A 14301-nucleotide genomic window follows, 5' to 3' on the forward strand; every position below is an offset into this window, starting at 1 on the left:
AGGAAGGAAATAGCAAAGTAATGTGTCCTTTAGTGCATTCTGTCAGGAGGTATATGTTGTCAATTTGTCCTATTGGAGATGTTGATTTTGATCACTTGGTTAGGTGGTATCTGCCAGGTTTTTCCATTTTAAAGTTACTCTATCCCTCTCTCCCTTTGTGATCAGTAAATAATCTGTTGGGAATTAGTGTGAGACTATGTAAATATTCAATTTCTTAGAAAACTTTCAACCACTTGGTTTAGCATTCTCTGATGATTCTTCCCTGAATCAGTTATTATTATGATGGTTTGTAAATGGTGATTTTTTTTCTGAATACATTATTTCTTCATTTATTAGTTTCTTATTGTATGGAAGAACTTTTCCTTCTCCTTTAGTCATATTAACCTGGTCTCTCAGATTCTAATTTTATTGAGTGGATCATAATCTGTTTAATCTTCACAAAAAATTCTCTGAAGGTAATGATTGTCTTATTTTACAAATGAGGAAGGAAGTTCAAAGTGGTTAACTGATAATCAGATATACCTCTTGATGGTATTGTCCTTACATAAAGATGTAAAGATTACAAAATAAAGATTCTGCTTTTTTTTTTATTATAAAAGTAGCTTTTTAAAATGCCTGTATAATTTTATAGTATCAGAAAATACAGTTAAGCACAGAGAATGTTAAAACTACCCATTATCCCCAACTCTTAGAGATAACACCATTGTTAATATTTTGGTTTATATATCTAGATATTTTTATTCCTTTCTGCAGTTATACATTACATAGTTTTGAAATCTCTTTATCATCTTCAATCATATATATTTTGAACATTTTCTCATAAACTTCTGTAACATTTCCCCCATTTTTTTTAGATGAGAAATTTCAGGTGTACAGGATGCTAAAATAATAAATCTGAAAACACCTATCCTCTACCTAGGTTTAATAGTTATGAGTGTCTTTTCATAATTCCTTGATCTCCCTATGTATATATTTTAACTTTTGCTGAACTGTTTGAAAGTTGCAGACATCTTTATATTTCACCCCCTAAATATTGTAGCATGCATCTCCTAGAAAGTCAGTTTTCTACAGAGCTACAGTTTCATTATCATACCTGTGAAATTGAGGAGTAATTCTGTAATAACACTTTCCTTACAAATGTCTTAATAGCTGCTTGTTTCAAACTGTTGTCCAGACAGGGTACCTGTATTGCATGAGATTCTTATGTCTCTTGAATCTATTTGTCTAGAATAGTCTTCTCACCTTCTCCCTCCAAGTACTGACTTTCTGAAGAATTAAGGGCCTTTTATCTTATATGCTACATTCTGAATTCGTTTGTTTTCTTATGGTGTTGCTTAATATGCTTCTGTATCCCCTAGAAACTTGTTTCTTATAAACTTGAAATAGGATAGATTAGGGTTTTTTAACCTGCAGTGCATTTGGATTGGAAAAATTTTGTCTTTGTTTTCTTTTTTTTTTTTTTTTAATTTTTTTTCAACGTTTATTTATTTTTGGGACAGAGAGAGACAGAGCATGAACGGGGGAGGGGCAGAGAGAGAGGGAGACACAGAATCGGAAACAGGCTCCAGGCTCTGAGCCATCAGCCCAGAGCCTGACGCGGGGCTCGAACTCACGGACCGCGAGATCATGACCTGGCTGAAGTTGGACGCTTAACCGACTGCGCCACCCAGGCGCCCCTGTCTTTGTTTTCACTATTAACAGGAATTTAACATTTCCTTCTGTTATTAATGTAGATAACAAACTACTTTTCATTTGAACCTGTAACTTTATCACCAGTAGGAATCTCAGTGCTTTTCATATCTGTAGTAATTATAACATGATACCATGAAAACAAGTGCATGTTCATTATTACTTTGAAGTAGTCATCAGACTTGTTGCCAGGTTTTATTTAATGTTAATAAAGAAGCACATATATTACTGTTTCATTCATTTGTTTGTAAAGTATCTTGATAACCAAATTTCAGTACGTATGTTTCCTTTGTAATCCTTTGAATTGTGTTTTAGGCATTTGAAAAAACATTCTAAGAAAGGGCCTTTTTTTTTTTTTTTAAATTTTTTTTTCAGCCTTTATTTATTTTTGGGACAGAGAGTGACAGAGCATGAACAGGGGAGGGGCAGAGAGAGAGGGAGACACAGAATCGGAAACTGGCTCCAGGCTCTGAGCCATCAGCCCAGAGCCTGACGCGGGGCTCGAACTCACGGACTGCAAGATCGTGACCTGGCTGAAGTCGGACGCTTAACCGACTGCGCCACCCAGGCGCCCCAAGAAAGGGCCTTTTAGTTGAACTATCTAATACAGAATCCAGTACTAGCTACAGGTGGCTCTTGAACAGGTGAAGTGTGTCTTGTTTGACTTTAAGTGTGCCCTGATTGTAAAACACATCCCATATTTGGCCACTTAGTACTTATGTAAAATATAACTTAAAAAATACTGAATATATGCTGAAATATTTTCTTGGATATATTGTGTATAGTCACATTTCTTTTTATGCCCCCCCCTTTTTTTTTTATTTTAGAGAGCGAGAGTGGGGGAGAGGGGCAGAGGGAGAGAGGGAGGAGAAGAGAGAGAGAAAATCCCAAGCAGGCTTCACATTCAGCACGGAGCCCGATGCGGGGCTCCATCCCACAACCCTGGGATCATGACCTGAGCTGAAATCAAGACTCGGCTGCTCAACTGACTGAGCCATCCAGGCACCCCTCTTTTTAGTCTTTTAATATTGTTACTAAAAAATTGAATATTACCAGGTGGCTTACATTGTTTTTCTATTGGATAACGTTGGTCTTTAGGTTTTACTAGACTGCCAGAAGGTTTGATGGCATTGAAAAAGGTTTTGAGTTCTTACATAGAGGCTTCATTAGACTCTGGTTAAACATTTTTGCAGTAACACTGCAGCTCAGTCACACTGAGGCTCTTGAGAAACATTTAAAGCTTTTTTTTTTTTTCATCAAGAGTACTTAATAGGTAATACAGAATACTTTAAACATCTTCATATTGGGAAGCATATAATATTAAGTGTTTCATTATCAACGATACTAAGTTTAGTTATTTGTTTAAGAGGGTGCCCATTAGATCTCAAATTTGTAAAGGTATGTCTTGGCCCCTTGTAATTGGTAACCTGTTAAGTTATACTTTGGCACCTTACAAGTATCCTGTTCCCCCAGTAGCCTTTCACTTAATGGTGTTAATATCCATTGATAATCTTTGCCTGAATCAGTTACTACATTGGGGTTTGCAAAATGGTCATTTTCTAATTCTATTCTACCTTCATGGTAAAGAAATTCCCTCGCCACTGTCTTTTTCTTAAGAGGATCTTTATGGTCATAGGATATCTTTTTATGTACCTTCCTGCCTGCCTATCAGTCAGGCATTTGTAGTCATTATATTTTTTGATACTCAACTTGTCAGAAATTTGCCAATGGAACCTTTGTTTCCTCTGTGTTTTGATAGGTGAGTCTTTGTACCCTTCTTTGCTTTCTGCAGAATAGGATAACTCAGAGCTGGAATAACTTCCCTCCCTGCTTTTTTTGGATGAGTCTTGGTTCCCTTTAATGGAAAGTGGCATTTAATAGAAATAAAGACCTGAGCAGCAAGAACAGTGTTTCTGTTTTTTTCCCTCTAAATTTTGTAAACATTGTTTTTAAGAGTGGTACAGTATTGTGTGATCGGTTGTGTGCTTTATTCAGGGATCTCTTTGAAATTTGTACTTTATTATGATTGTATGCAGTGCTGTTGTGAACATCATTGTATCCAGCTTTTTCCATGCACCTTAATTTTTTCTTTAGAATAAAATTCGGGAAATGGAATTTCTGAATCATAAAACACCCTCTTCTAGGGTTTTAAATATCTGTCAAGTTGGTTGTCTGAAAGTTTGTATTTGTGTTTACCTCAGTTATGTACCTCACCTTTTTTCCTTTTGTCTTTAAGACACTACTTAAAAAAAAATTTTTTTTAACATTTATTCATTTTTTGAGAGACAGAACGTGAGGGGAGGGGCAGAGAGAGGAAGTCACAGAATCCAAAGCAAGCTCCAGGCTCTGAACTGACATCACAGAGCCTGACATGAGGCTCAAACCCACAGACCACAAGATCATGACATGAGCTGAAGTCGGACGCTCAACTGACTGAGCCACCCAGGCGTCCTTTAAGTCACTACTTATACAAGCAGTCACTAACTGTTGGGTGTTTTCATTGAAGTCTTCCCCTAGACTTAAAGCCTCTAATGGAAGTTTACCTTGACACTGATACATTGATATTTGACTAAGTGCGACTCGAAATTTCTTCTGGCTATGAGTGATAATAGCTGTAGGTGCAGAGGGCAGCAGACTTAAGCATTATGTTTTAATAGAGTAAGACAAGATGTTCTCTAAGAATCCATCAAAAAATGAAGGAGTTATACCTTTTAGGTAATACTGCATTAGAAATGTTATGGAGTATGAAAAATCAGAATCAGGCCTTCATTCACTTTAGGTTTTCATCCTGCTTCTAAGTTGTTATGGAAAAACTAGAAATAGACCTGGCTTGGTGCCAGAGAAGCCCAAAAGGAAAAGCTCTATGTGTTTGGAAGTGCTTCTTGTGGTACCTCTACTGTTTATAAACTTGGCATCTGAAAGTGTAAGAGGTTAAGAGTTACTGGGCCCTCTTGTACAGGCTAGTAAGAATTTTTCCCCCTCTTGTGGTGAATGTAGCTTTGTTGTTATAAAACTCCTTTATAAAAGTAGAAGATTTGTTATATATTTCATGTTTGTGTTTGATGTTTGCCTCACTTTGGCCTTTTGTTTCCTTTGCAGAAATGACTGCTGTCCATGCAGGCAACATAAACTTCAAATGGGACCCCAAAAGTCTAGAGATCAGGACTCTGGCAGTTGAGAGACTGTTGGAGCCTCTTGTTACACAGGTAAAAATCTGCAAACAAATACATAGGTGTAACATGGTTCCATAGTAGTAGTCCTGGGAAACAAACACAGAGCGTGGTTACTTAATTCAAAGCCTTATTTTGAGTGGTTGAGTTTAAGTTGATAGTATTTAGACGATTTGGCACCACTAATTATATAAATATTGATGCATGGATTCTTTTAACCCTATAGGAGCACAGTTACTGCCATTTTATTGAGGCTTATTGGCATTAATCGGGGATTAGTGGTATGTAATGTAACTTAGCAAATGTTTGTATTTTGTAGACATTTTCTTGGCATCACTCTTTCCTTGTAAAGTTACAGGTTATATTCAACAAAGATGGCCTTCCTTGACTGTGAAGTCTCTTCCCCATGCTTAGAGTGCCTGGGTGGCTCAATTGGTTAAGTGTATGACTCTTGGTTTTGGCTCAGGTCATGATCTCACGGCTCATGAGTTTGAGCCTCAAGTCGGGCTCTGTGCTAACAGTGCAGAGCCTTCTTGGGATACTCTCTTCCTGTCTTTCTGTTTCCGCTCCCCCCCCCCGCCCCCCAAATAAATAAATAACAAACTTCTCTTTGTCTAGGATCAGTTAGTTGGTAATTTGAGGGTATAGGTTTGGTTATGTTCTGTTAGAAATACGAATATCACTGTGTGATGATCTTTCATTAATTGTTAGCAACTAGTATAAAAAATACATATACACACACGTATATATACATATGTATTTATATATTTTAATATACATGTAGGAGAAGTGTATGGTAAGACTCAGGAATAGGTACTTTATTGGAGCCCATCCACTGTAGCTCTCAGCAGTTCTTTTGTGTGGCAAGCTACACTAATAACAAATGTTTAGTCATCTTCAACCTACAGATCAGCTGGTATTTTATATATATATATATATATATATATATTTTTTTTTTTTATTAACGTTTATTTATTTTTGAGACAGAGAGAGACAGAGCATGAACAGGGGAGGGTCAGAGAGAGAGGAGGACTCAGAATCTGAAACAGGCTCCAGGCTCTGAGCTGTCAGCATGGAGCCCGATGCGGGGCTCGAACCCACAGACTGTGAGATCATGACCTGAGCCAAAGTTGGACGCTCAACCGACTGAGCCACCCAGGCACCCCTGGTATTATATATATTAATGATAGTTAATATTCTGGAACTTAAACCATCATCGCAGTAGGCTACTTTGGACAGTCCTTCCTTTCTTTCTTAAGAGCTTTTACTGGGGCGCCTGGGTGGCGCAGTCGGTTAAGCATCCGACTTCAGCCAGGTCACGATCTCGCGGTCCGTGAGTTCGAGCCCCGCGTCGGGCCCTGGGCTGATGGCTCAGAGCCTGGAGCCTGTTTCCGATTCTGTGTCTCCCTCTCTCTCTGCCCCTCCCCCATTCATGCTCTGTCTCTCTCTGTCCCAAAAATAAATAAACGTTAAAAAAAAAAAAAGAGCTTTTACTAATTAATTGCTGAGAGTTTTATGAATAAAATGTGAAACAATTCAGAAGCAAGTTACCTTAAAACATTTTGCACAGGTTGAAAACTGGAAAATGTGACTTCCATGTAAAGCTAATAAGTTCATTGTTAATCTCTTTCTGGAACTACTACTAGTACTTCTTTTTTAAATGTTTATTTTATTTTTGAGAGAGAGAATGTGCATGCCCTGGGGGAAGGTAGAAGAGCGAGAATCCCAAGCAGGCTCTGCACAGATAGTGGGGCTTGCTCCCATGAACACTGAGATCATGATCTGAGCCAAAATCAAGAGTTGGACCCTCAACTTACTGAGCCACCTAGGCATGCCTCTTCCTGGAGCTTCTTGATGACATGTAGAGATGTCTGACATGTTTCTAATCAGTTTTTAATTTGTAAAATGAAAGTAAAAACCTAGTTGTCATGTTTGAAAAATTAAAATATTTTTTATCTTGCACATTGAGGTAGCTAAATTATTTTAGGACCTAAATTTAGTGTCATTGCAGTATTTCTTAAATACGGAGAGAGTATGTGTTATTAATGCTTAGTGGAATTCATAAATGTGATGTTTCATTTTGTTATGAATAATTTATTTTCCCTGTCTTTAAAGATGGTAGTCTTTCTGTTGTTTTCATTTTAAATGACTGCAGTTTAATTTGTAAAAATGAAACTTTTAGGTTACAACTCTGGTAAACACCAATAGTAAAGGGCCCTCGAATAAGAAGAGAGGCCGTTCTAAGAAGGCCCATGTTTTGGCTGCATCTGTTGAACAAGCAACTGAGAATTTTTTGGAGAAGGGGGATAAAATTGCAAAGGAGAGTCAGTTTCTCAAGGAGGAGCTTGTGGCTGCTGTAGAAGATGTTCGAAAACAAGGTAGGTCAATATTGCTTTTAATATAGAGAGAGGCAGACTTTTTTAGGAAATTAATCCTTGAAAGTGACCTTTTGTGGTCAATATTCTCATTGTTATGCTTGCGAATTGCTCAGTAACTTATAATATTAAATTATTGGAGATGTATTAAGTTGTACTGCCTTTATTTTTAATCAGGAAAGATGCTAACAGAGGAACAGTTTATTTGGAGTATCTGAATTGACTTCTTTTGGGTTTCCCAAGTAATTGTTGAGTCTTAAGAAATGTTCTAACAACAGTTTAATAGGAAATAAATGGGGTAGAAGTTTACCTTTAATCCTATGTAATACCTGTTTTTAGTTCATGCTGAAGATACAAAGGTGATAAAATGGAAAAATGTGCAACCATTCTGAAAATACCCTAGAAGTTGCCTCTTTCTGTCAGGCTGGTGTGTTAAATTAGCCATGCATACTGGAAGTGGTTTGAGTTTGAAATAAAAACAAATCTTGGCTTAAAGGAATCCTCTTTTGGGAAACTTAGAACTAATAAAAAGTGAAATTTGTAACCCACAGCTTACCAGTAGTGCCTACTAGAAAAACTTGTCTTTATGATGCTATAAGTATGATAAGACTTCATATCTGGAGCCTTAAATTCTTGAACCTTGTAGTTGTGTGATAAACTGCTGGTCCAGCAGGAGGGCTTAAACAGAGACAGTTTTTTGTAGAGCAATTATATATCATCTAAGGTGAATTGAGACCCTACTCTGTGCAGTTGTTTTACTGGCCTTTGGGAGAACCTTACTGGATCTCACTGGTGGCTGACAGTGGACACATTCATCCCTGTGACAGTACCCAGAAAAGGGCAGTGCATTAAAAGAAGATGCTATCTCCAATTGTTCTGAAATTGTAAACTAAAAACCTTGGATGTTAAATGTTTTTTTAATTTTCAGGCTGAAGATAAATGTTTCTAATATTGCCAATGATGAGATTATTTAAATTCCATATTACTAACTGGGTGGATGTATTAGTTATCTACAGCTGTCATAACATAAATTACTATAAACTTGGCGGCTGAGAACAACAGAAATTTACTCGTTCACAGTTCTGGAGGCCAGGTACCTGAAATCAAGGTGTCAGCAGGGGTGAATCTTTCTTGGGGGCTCAGTGGAAGACTCTTTTGCATGTTTTCTCCTAGCTTCTTGGAGAAGCAGCAATGCTTGGCATTCCTTGGCTTGTCGGCTTGTCACTCCAACCTCTTCCTTCCATGTCACATGGCATTCTCCCTGTGTGTTTCTGGGTGTAAGTTTTCCTCTTTATAAGGGTATCAAACACTGAATTAGGATCCCCCCTAAATCTGTTTTGCCCTCATCTTAACTTGGTTATATCTGCAAATATCCTATTTGCAAATAAGGCCACATTCATAGGTTATGGGTGAACATGAGTTTTGGGGGGACACTATTCAATCCATTAGAGTGGGCTTTGAATGAATTTATTTTAAAGCAGTTGAATTGTCTAGTTGAGGATGATTTTTGAGCTTCTTGTTCAGGAAATCAGGATGGCTGTTACTTCATTGTCCTCTGTGAGAAGGTTTTGCTCTTCAGTCCTTTTTGCCTCAAAATAATATTATCAGATGAATTTTACCAAATATTGATTGGGTCTAGTAACTAAGACACTTATTTTCAAAATACATTTAATTGTTACAGATAACTTGTAATTTCGTTCTATATGTGTTCCTTGTTTCAGAAGTTTATCTGATGTAAATTTGTAGCAGTCATGGTATAATACATGCCCCCTGCCTCCCAAATACCCCACAGTTTTGAATGCATATCTAAATTTCTGTTTTCTTGTTTTTATTTATACCTGAGAAAAATTTTTATGTTGTTCTGAATTATAAGTACTTGTCTTTTCTAGTCCAACTTTGCAATTATTTATCATCATGATCTATTCACCATAATTTGCCTTCTCTCCTTGCCTTTTCTCCTTGCAAAAAAAAAAAAAAAGCTAAAACTAAAAAATATAACTGTCTCCCATCATCATTACTGCATCAGTTATGAAAAGCCGAAGTGCCTTGCTTTTATCTGTTGGCTTACTTTTTTTTTTTTTTTTAAGAATCTTAAGTAGTATGAAACCTCTCTCCTGTCATAAATAGAACAAAGTACATGTTATGACAATGGTTAAGTGCAGATTTTTTAATCAACCAAACCTTGTTGGTTATGTTGTTGAAGCTGTTTGCTCATCATTTGAAACCATGTAGTGGCATTAATATGTTTGCACATTCTTTGACAGCCCTCCCTTAAGTAAGTGGAGCCTGACTTTGATACTCTTGAATGTATGTTGGATTTAAATACTTTCACCTCTGTAAAGAATAGAATATGGTAGAAGTGATGCTGTCTACTTTCAAAACTAAGTCATAAAGAGAGTATACTATCTGTGTGGCTCTTCCTCATGGATTATTCAGTCTAGGGGGAAATTGTTAGTACCAGTTTGCTAAGCATGTGAGTAAGCAGCCTTGGGAGCAGATCCTCTAGCATTAGTCAGGTTTTAAAAGATGGCAGCCCTGACCAACTCCAAATTCTTGACCCTCAGAAGACTCAGCATAATAAATATTTATTTTAAGCTATCAAATTTTGGGGGTATTTGTTAGACAGCAAAAGATAATACAAACACCTTTCCCAGGTGGTCCTGAGCACTTACACAAAACTCTAACCTAACTACTCTTTTACTGCTAATAGAAAACACAGAGTAATTATGATTTATCTAGAACTTCATAGCAGATTGACTAACAGAGTTAGAATATAATTCTTTGCATTTTGAGTTTGTTGCTTATCCACTGGAACACTTCATTGTGAAAGGTTGTATAAGATTTCTTTGTTGTGAATCAGTGTGAATTACATTAGTTTAGTACAGGTTGGCAAATTTTTTTTTGTAAAGAGCTAAGGTAGTAAATATTTTAGACTTTACTGGTTATAAGGTCTCTGTTAACACAATCAGTTCTACATTTGTGTTGGGAAAGTGGCTGTTGGTAATATATAAGCACATGGGTATGGCTGTGTTCCAGTAAAACTTACTTAGAAAAACAGAGGGTGAACTAGATTTAACCCATAGGCTCTGGTTAGCTGACCTCATATCTAGGGTTTTCACAGACTGTTAAAGATAGGACCTTACTGTTTTTAAACTACTTATGTATTTATTTATAACACTTTGGAGCCCAAAGCTAAACTTACTATAGTTTTGAGTTTGTATAAGCCCTTTGCTTTCTCTGCAATCATCATTAATAACTAGAGGCTTGAATGTATACAGTTTTTCAGCATAACCTAATTTTCTTCTTGTATTTGCCCCTGATTACATGAATAATAAACACAAACATTTGTGAGTACATGAAAACCTTACCATAATAACACTGTCAGTAGGTACAATATTCACATACATACCCAGGGCCACTTTACCTCAAGGCTAATGCAGTGGACATGTGAGCCTCCTGTGGTAGATGGGAGCCAATTATCAATTGCATACCATACAGATTCTTGTGATCTAGGGGTTTCATTTTACTGCCAGTCACCTTGAGCTAGTTGTTGAGTAACTAACTACGTTATGTGGGCTGAGGCATGTGTACCTCTTCAATGTGCTCTTTTCTTTTTTGGGACCCTTTCCACCCCTACATGCACCATGCTGATTATATCATTCTTATCTTATACTTTTTCTTCCTAGCTCTTATCACAGTGGTAATTAGATAATTGGTTGTCTTCCCCTCTCCAGGTTCCAGTAGGACAGATAATTGACTATATTCTCCAAGAAGTGTGTGAGAAAAGGCTCTTGTCTCAAAAATTACAGTGAGTTTTCCTTCCTAGTGCCAAATGTAAACACAGGGTTAGGGTTGGAAAATCTTACCTTTGAAAAAATTGAGATACGATTCACATAACATAAAATTCATCCTTTTAAAGTATACGCATCTGTGGTTTTAGGATATTCACAGACTTGTACAGCCATTACCATTATCTAATTACAGAATATTTTCATCTCCCCAAAAGGAAATCTCATATTAGCAGTCAGTCTTCATACATACGTATACATATATATTTAACAATACTTAAAAAAGAGTATCTAAATGTATTTTATGAATCCTTGAATAGTGCTCTGACAAGAAAAAGAGGGCTCTTATCTGGGTAGGCGATATCCAAGGGACAGAGATGGAAAGGCCTAAATGCAACTTGTTTGAAAAGGGCAGACAGGGGCGCCTGGGTGGGTTGGTCAGTTAAGCATCCAACTTCAGGTCATGTCATGATCTCGCAGTTCATAAGTTTGAGCCCTGCTTCAGGCTCTATGCTGACAGCTGGGAGCCTGGAGCTTCAGATTCTGTGTCTCCTTCTCTCTCTCTGACCCTACCCTGCTCATGATCTATCTCTCTCAAAAATAAACATAAAAAAAAAAAAAGGACAGACATTTAAAAAACGGACAAGTGATGGTAGGTTGGAAGTAGAGTGATGAGGAATAGCTTCTACTAGAAGAGTTTTTAAAAATCCATTAGTTACAATTTACGGTTGGATCTCATAGGCCAAGATCAGAGACTTACTGTTGCATCTTGGACCTTTCTTTGTGGTCAAAGGAGAAGGCTCAAAGAAGCTGAGGTACTGCTGATGATAATGTGCTCAGGAAAGGGGGCAAATAGATAAATGATTAGTGTACTGGGCATTAGTGTATTTCCTGAGAAAAATCTTGTACAGCCAATCAGAGAAACCAGAGTGGGGTAAGGGCTGGGTGGTTTCTGATGAAGAGAGACCGTCTGCTAGCACACGGGAGACTGGTTTTCCTGTTTTGTCCCAGAGCTTATAATCAGGACACTTGGACATAAAAAGTAAATTAATAGCATTAGTGGTATGCAAGGAATGGAGTGGAATTGGTAGGGTAAGCATGGGTTTAGAAAATCTTGCTGAAGGTGCACTGGATCTTGAAAGGTGAAAGGAGGAAGGGGAAAAAGTCATCTAGTTAAGAAAACCAGTAGACTAAGCAAGATGTGCATGGGGGAACAATTAGAGCCCTGACTGGAGAGGGGTGCTTCTAGGAAAGATTAGAAGAAAAGAGCCTGGAGCTAGATTTTAGAGGGTGGTTTAGAATGCCAGGTGAAGGAGGGAGAATTCTCAGGGAAATGATATGGAATCAAACTCTAGGGTTGGAATAGGGCCCACAGGTTCAGGTTCCAGTTCCAGTATACTTGAATATATCTAATGATATGGGACTTGCTACCTCTGGAAGTAGCTTTTTCCAGCATTGCTTTGTGTTTATTTTTATAGCTCTTTTTCTTCTTAAATTAAACTAAAATATGTCTCTTTAGCTTTCTTCCTGTTATAAGAAGTTCTGCCATCTGGGCAACACAGAATATGAGGAAAAGTGGTGTTTTCGGGAGATGAGTCTCTCAGCTATGTTCAGGAAGAGTTAAATGGTTGAGAGAGAGCCTGGAGGCAGGACCAATAATCAGGAGATCATCACAGTGGTGAGGGGTGAGATGGAACTGTTAAGAAAGGGACTGCTATTATATACAGCCCAAAGGAAGAATGGGCCAGTTGTTAACTGCCAGGTTGGCCTGAGCAGATGGCTGGTCTTCTTTATAGATAAAAGAAGTTCTAAAAACTCCACAGGAATTACCTAATATTAGTATATTCTCTTAGAGCCATTAAGATTTTGTTACACCAGTTTTCAGTCAAATTAAAAAGATCTGTTACACCGTTTGCTTTATTTACACTAATAAAAAGTCAATTAACAGGTTAATTTTATTTTTCTTAACTTTTAATTTTGAATCACAGGAATTTTCAAAGATAGTACAGTGGTTCAGTGGATCCTTAATTGAGTTCCCCCAGTGGTTGTATCTTATGGAACTATGGTACAATATCAACATAAGGAAATTAACAATGGCATAATATATGTGTGTAACTCTCTGATTTTATCATGTGTACATTTGTGCAGTCACCACTGCAATCATGATACAGAACTATTCCATCACCATCACCATGATAAAGTTCTCCCTCATGCTTACCCCCATATAGTCACACCCATTCTATTTACACTACCCACCACCTCTGATCCTTGGTAACTTGCCTGTCTCCATTTCTAATTCTGTCATTTCAAGAATATGGTGTGAATGGAATCAGACAGTATATGACCTTTTGAGATTGGCTTCTTTTAGTCAACATGATGGCCTTGAGAGCCATCCAAGTTGGTATATCAGTAGTTTGTAACTTTCTGTTGTTAGGTAGTATTCTATGAATACTCCATGGTGTATGTATAGTTTGTTGCATAGTAAAAGCTTTTAATTTGAGGAAGTCCAGGGGCGCCTGGGTGGCTCAGTCGGTTAAGCGTCCGACTTCAGCTCAGGTCACGATCTCGCGGTCCGTGAGTTTGAGCCCCGCGTCGGGCTCTGGGCTGATGGCTCAGAGCCTGGAGCCTGCTTCGGATTCTGTGTCTCCCTCTCTCTCTGCCCCTCCCCCGTTCATGCTCTGTCTCTCTCTGTCTCAAAAATAAAAAAATAAATGTTAAAAAAAAATTAAAAAAAAAAAATTTGAGGAAGTCCACAATTTTTGACACCCCCCCCCCCGCCGTGAGTCAAGTTTTTGGTGTCTAAGAATTCTTCACCAGGGTTTAGCTTATGAATATTTTCCCTGTTTTCTTTTAAAAGTTATTTTTAGTTTTATGTTTTACATTTAAATCTTCGACCACTTTTGGGTTAATTTTTGTATAATATGTGAAGTTTAGGGTGAGTTCATTTTTGCCCCCTATGGACTTCCCCCCAGTACCATTTGTTGAAAAGATTCTCTTGCTTTTGCACCCTTGTCAAAAATTGGTCAACTGTGCTTGTATGGGATTATTTCTGAGTTCTCTATTTTGTTCCATTGATGTCTGTGTCTTTTCCTCCACCAGTAGCCACACAGTCTTTATTGCTATAGCTGTATGAGTCTTAGAGTTGGGTAAAATGTTTCTTCCCACCTAGTTTTTTCCTGAATCGCTTTAGTTATTCTCTTTTGTTTTTCCGTATAAATATTAGATAAGCTTATCTGTATCTACAAAAAATCTGGGACTTTGATAGAATTACATTAAACT

General features: G+C 37.5%; 1 protein-coding gene across 2 annotated transcripts in view; it reads left to right on the forward strand.

The window, feature by feature from the left end:
• Positions 1 to 14301, forward strand: part of CTNNA1 (catenin alpha 1) — a 180059-nt gene that overhangs the window by 26316 nt on the left and 139442 nt on the right. The window contains exons 2-3 of one of the 2 annotated variants that reach the window (XM_047850765.1): positions 4789 to 4895; positions 7042 to 7237. The exons of the other annotated variant lie outside the window; for it this stretch is intronic. Coding sequence (XP_047706721.1) covers positions 4791 to 4895; positions 7042 to 7237 — 301 coding nt within the window. The 5' untranslated portion in view covers positions 4789 to 4790. The remainder of the gene's footprint in view (positions 1 to 4788; positions 4896 to 7041; positions 7238 to 14301) is intronic. 2 annotated transcript variants of the gene reach the window in all.

The sequence above is a fragment of the Prionailurus viverrinus genome, chromosome A1 (genome assembly GCF_022837055.1).
Source record: "Prionailurus viverrinus isolate Anna chromosome A1, UM_Priviv_1.0, whole genome shotgun sequence".
Taxonomy (NCBI): domain Eukaryota; kingdom Metazoa; phylum Chordata; class Mammalia; order Carnivora; family Felidae; genus Prionailurus; species Prionailurus viverrinus.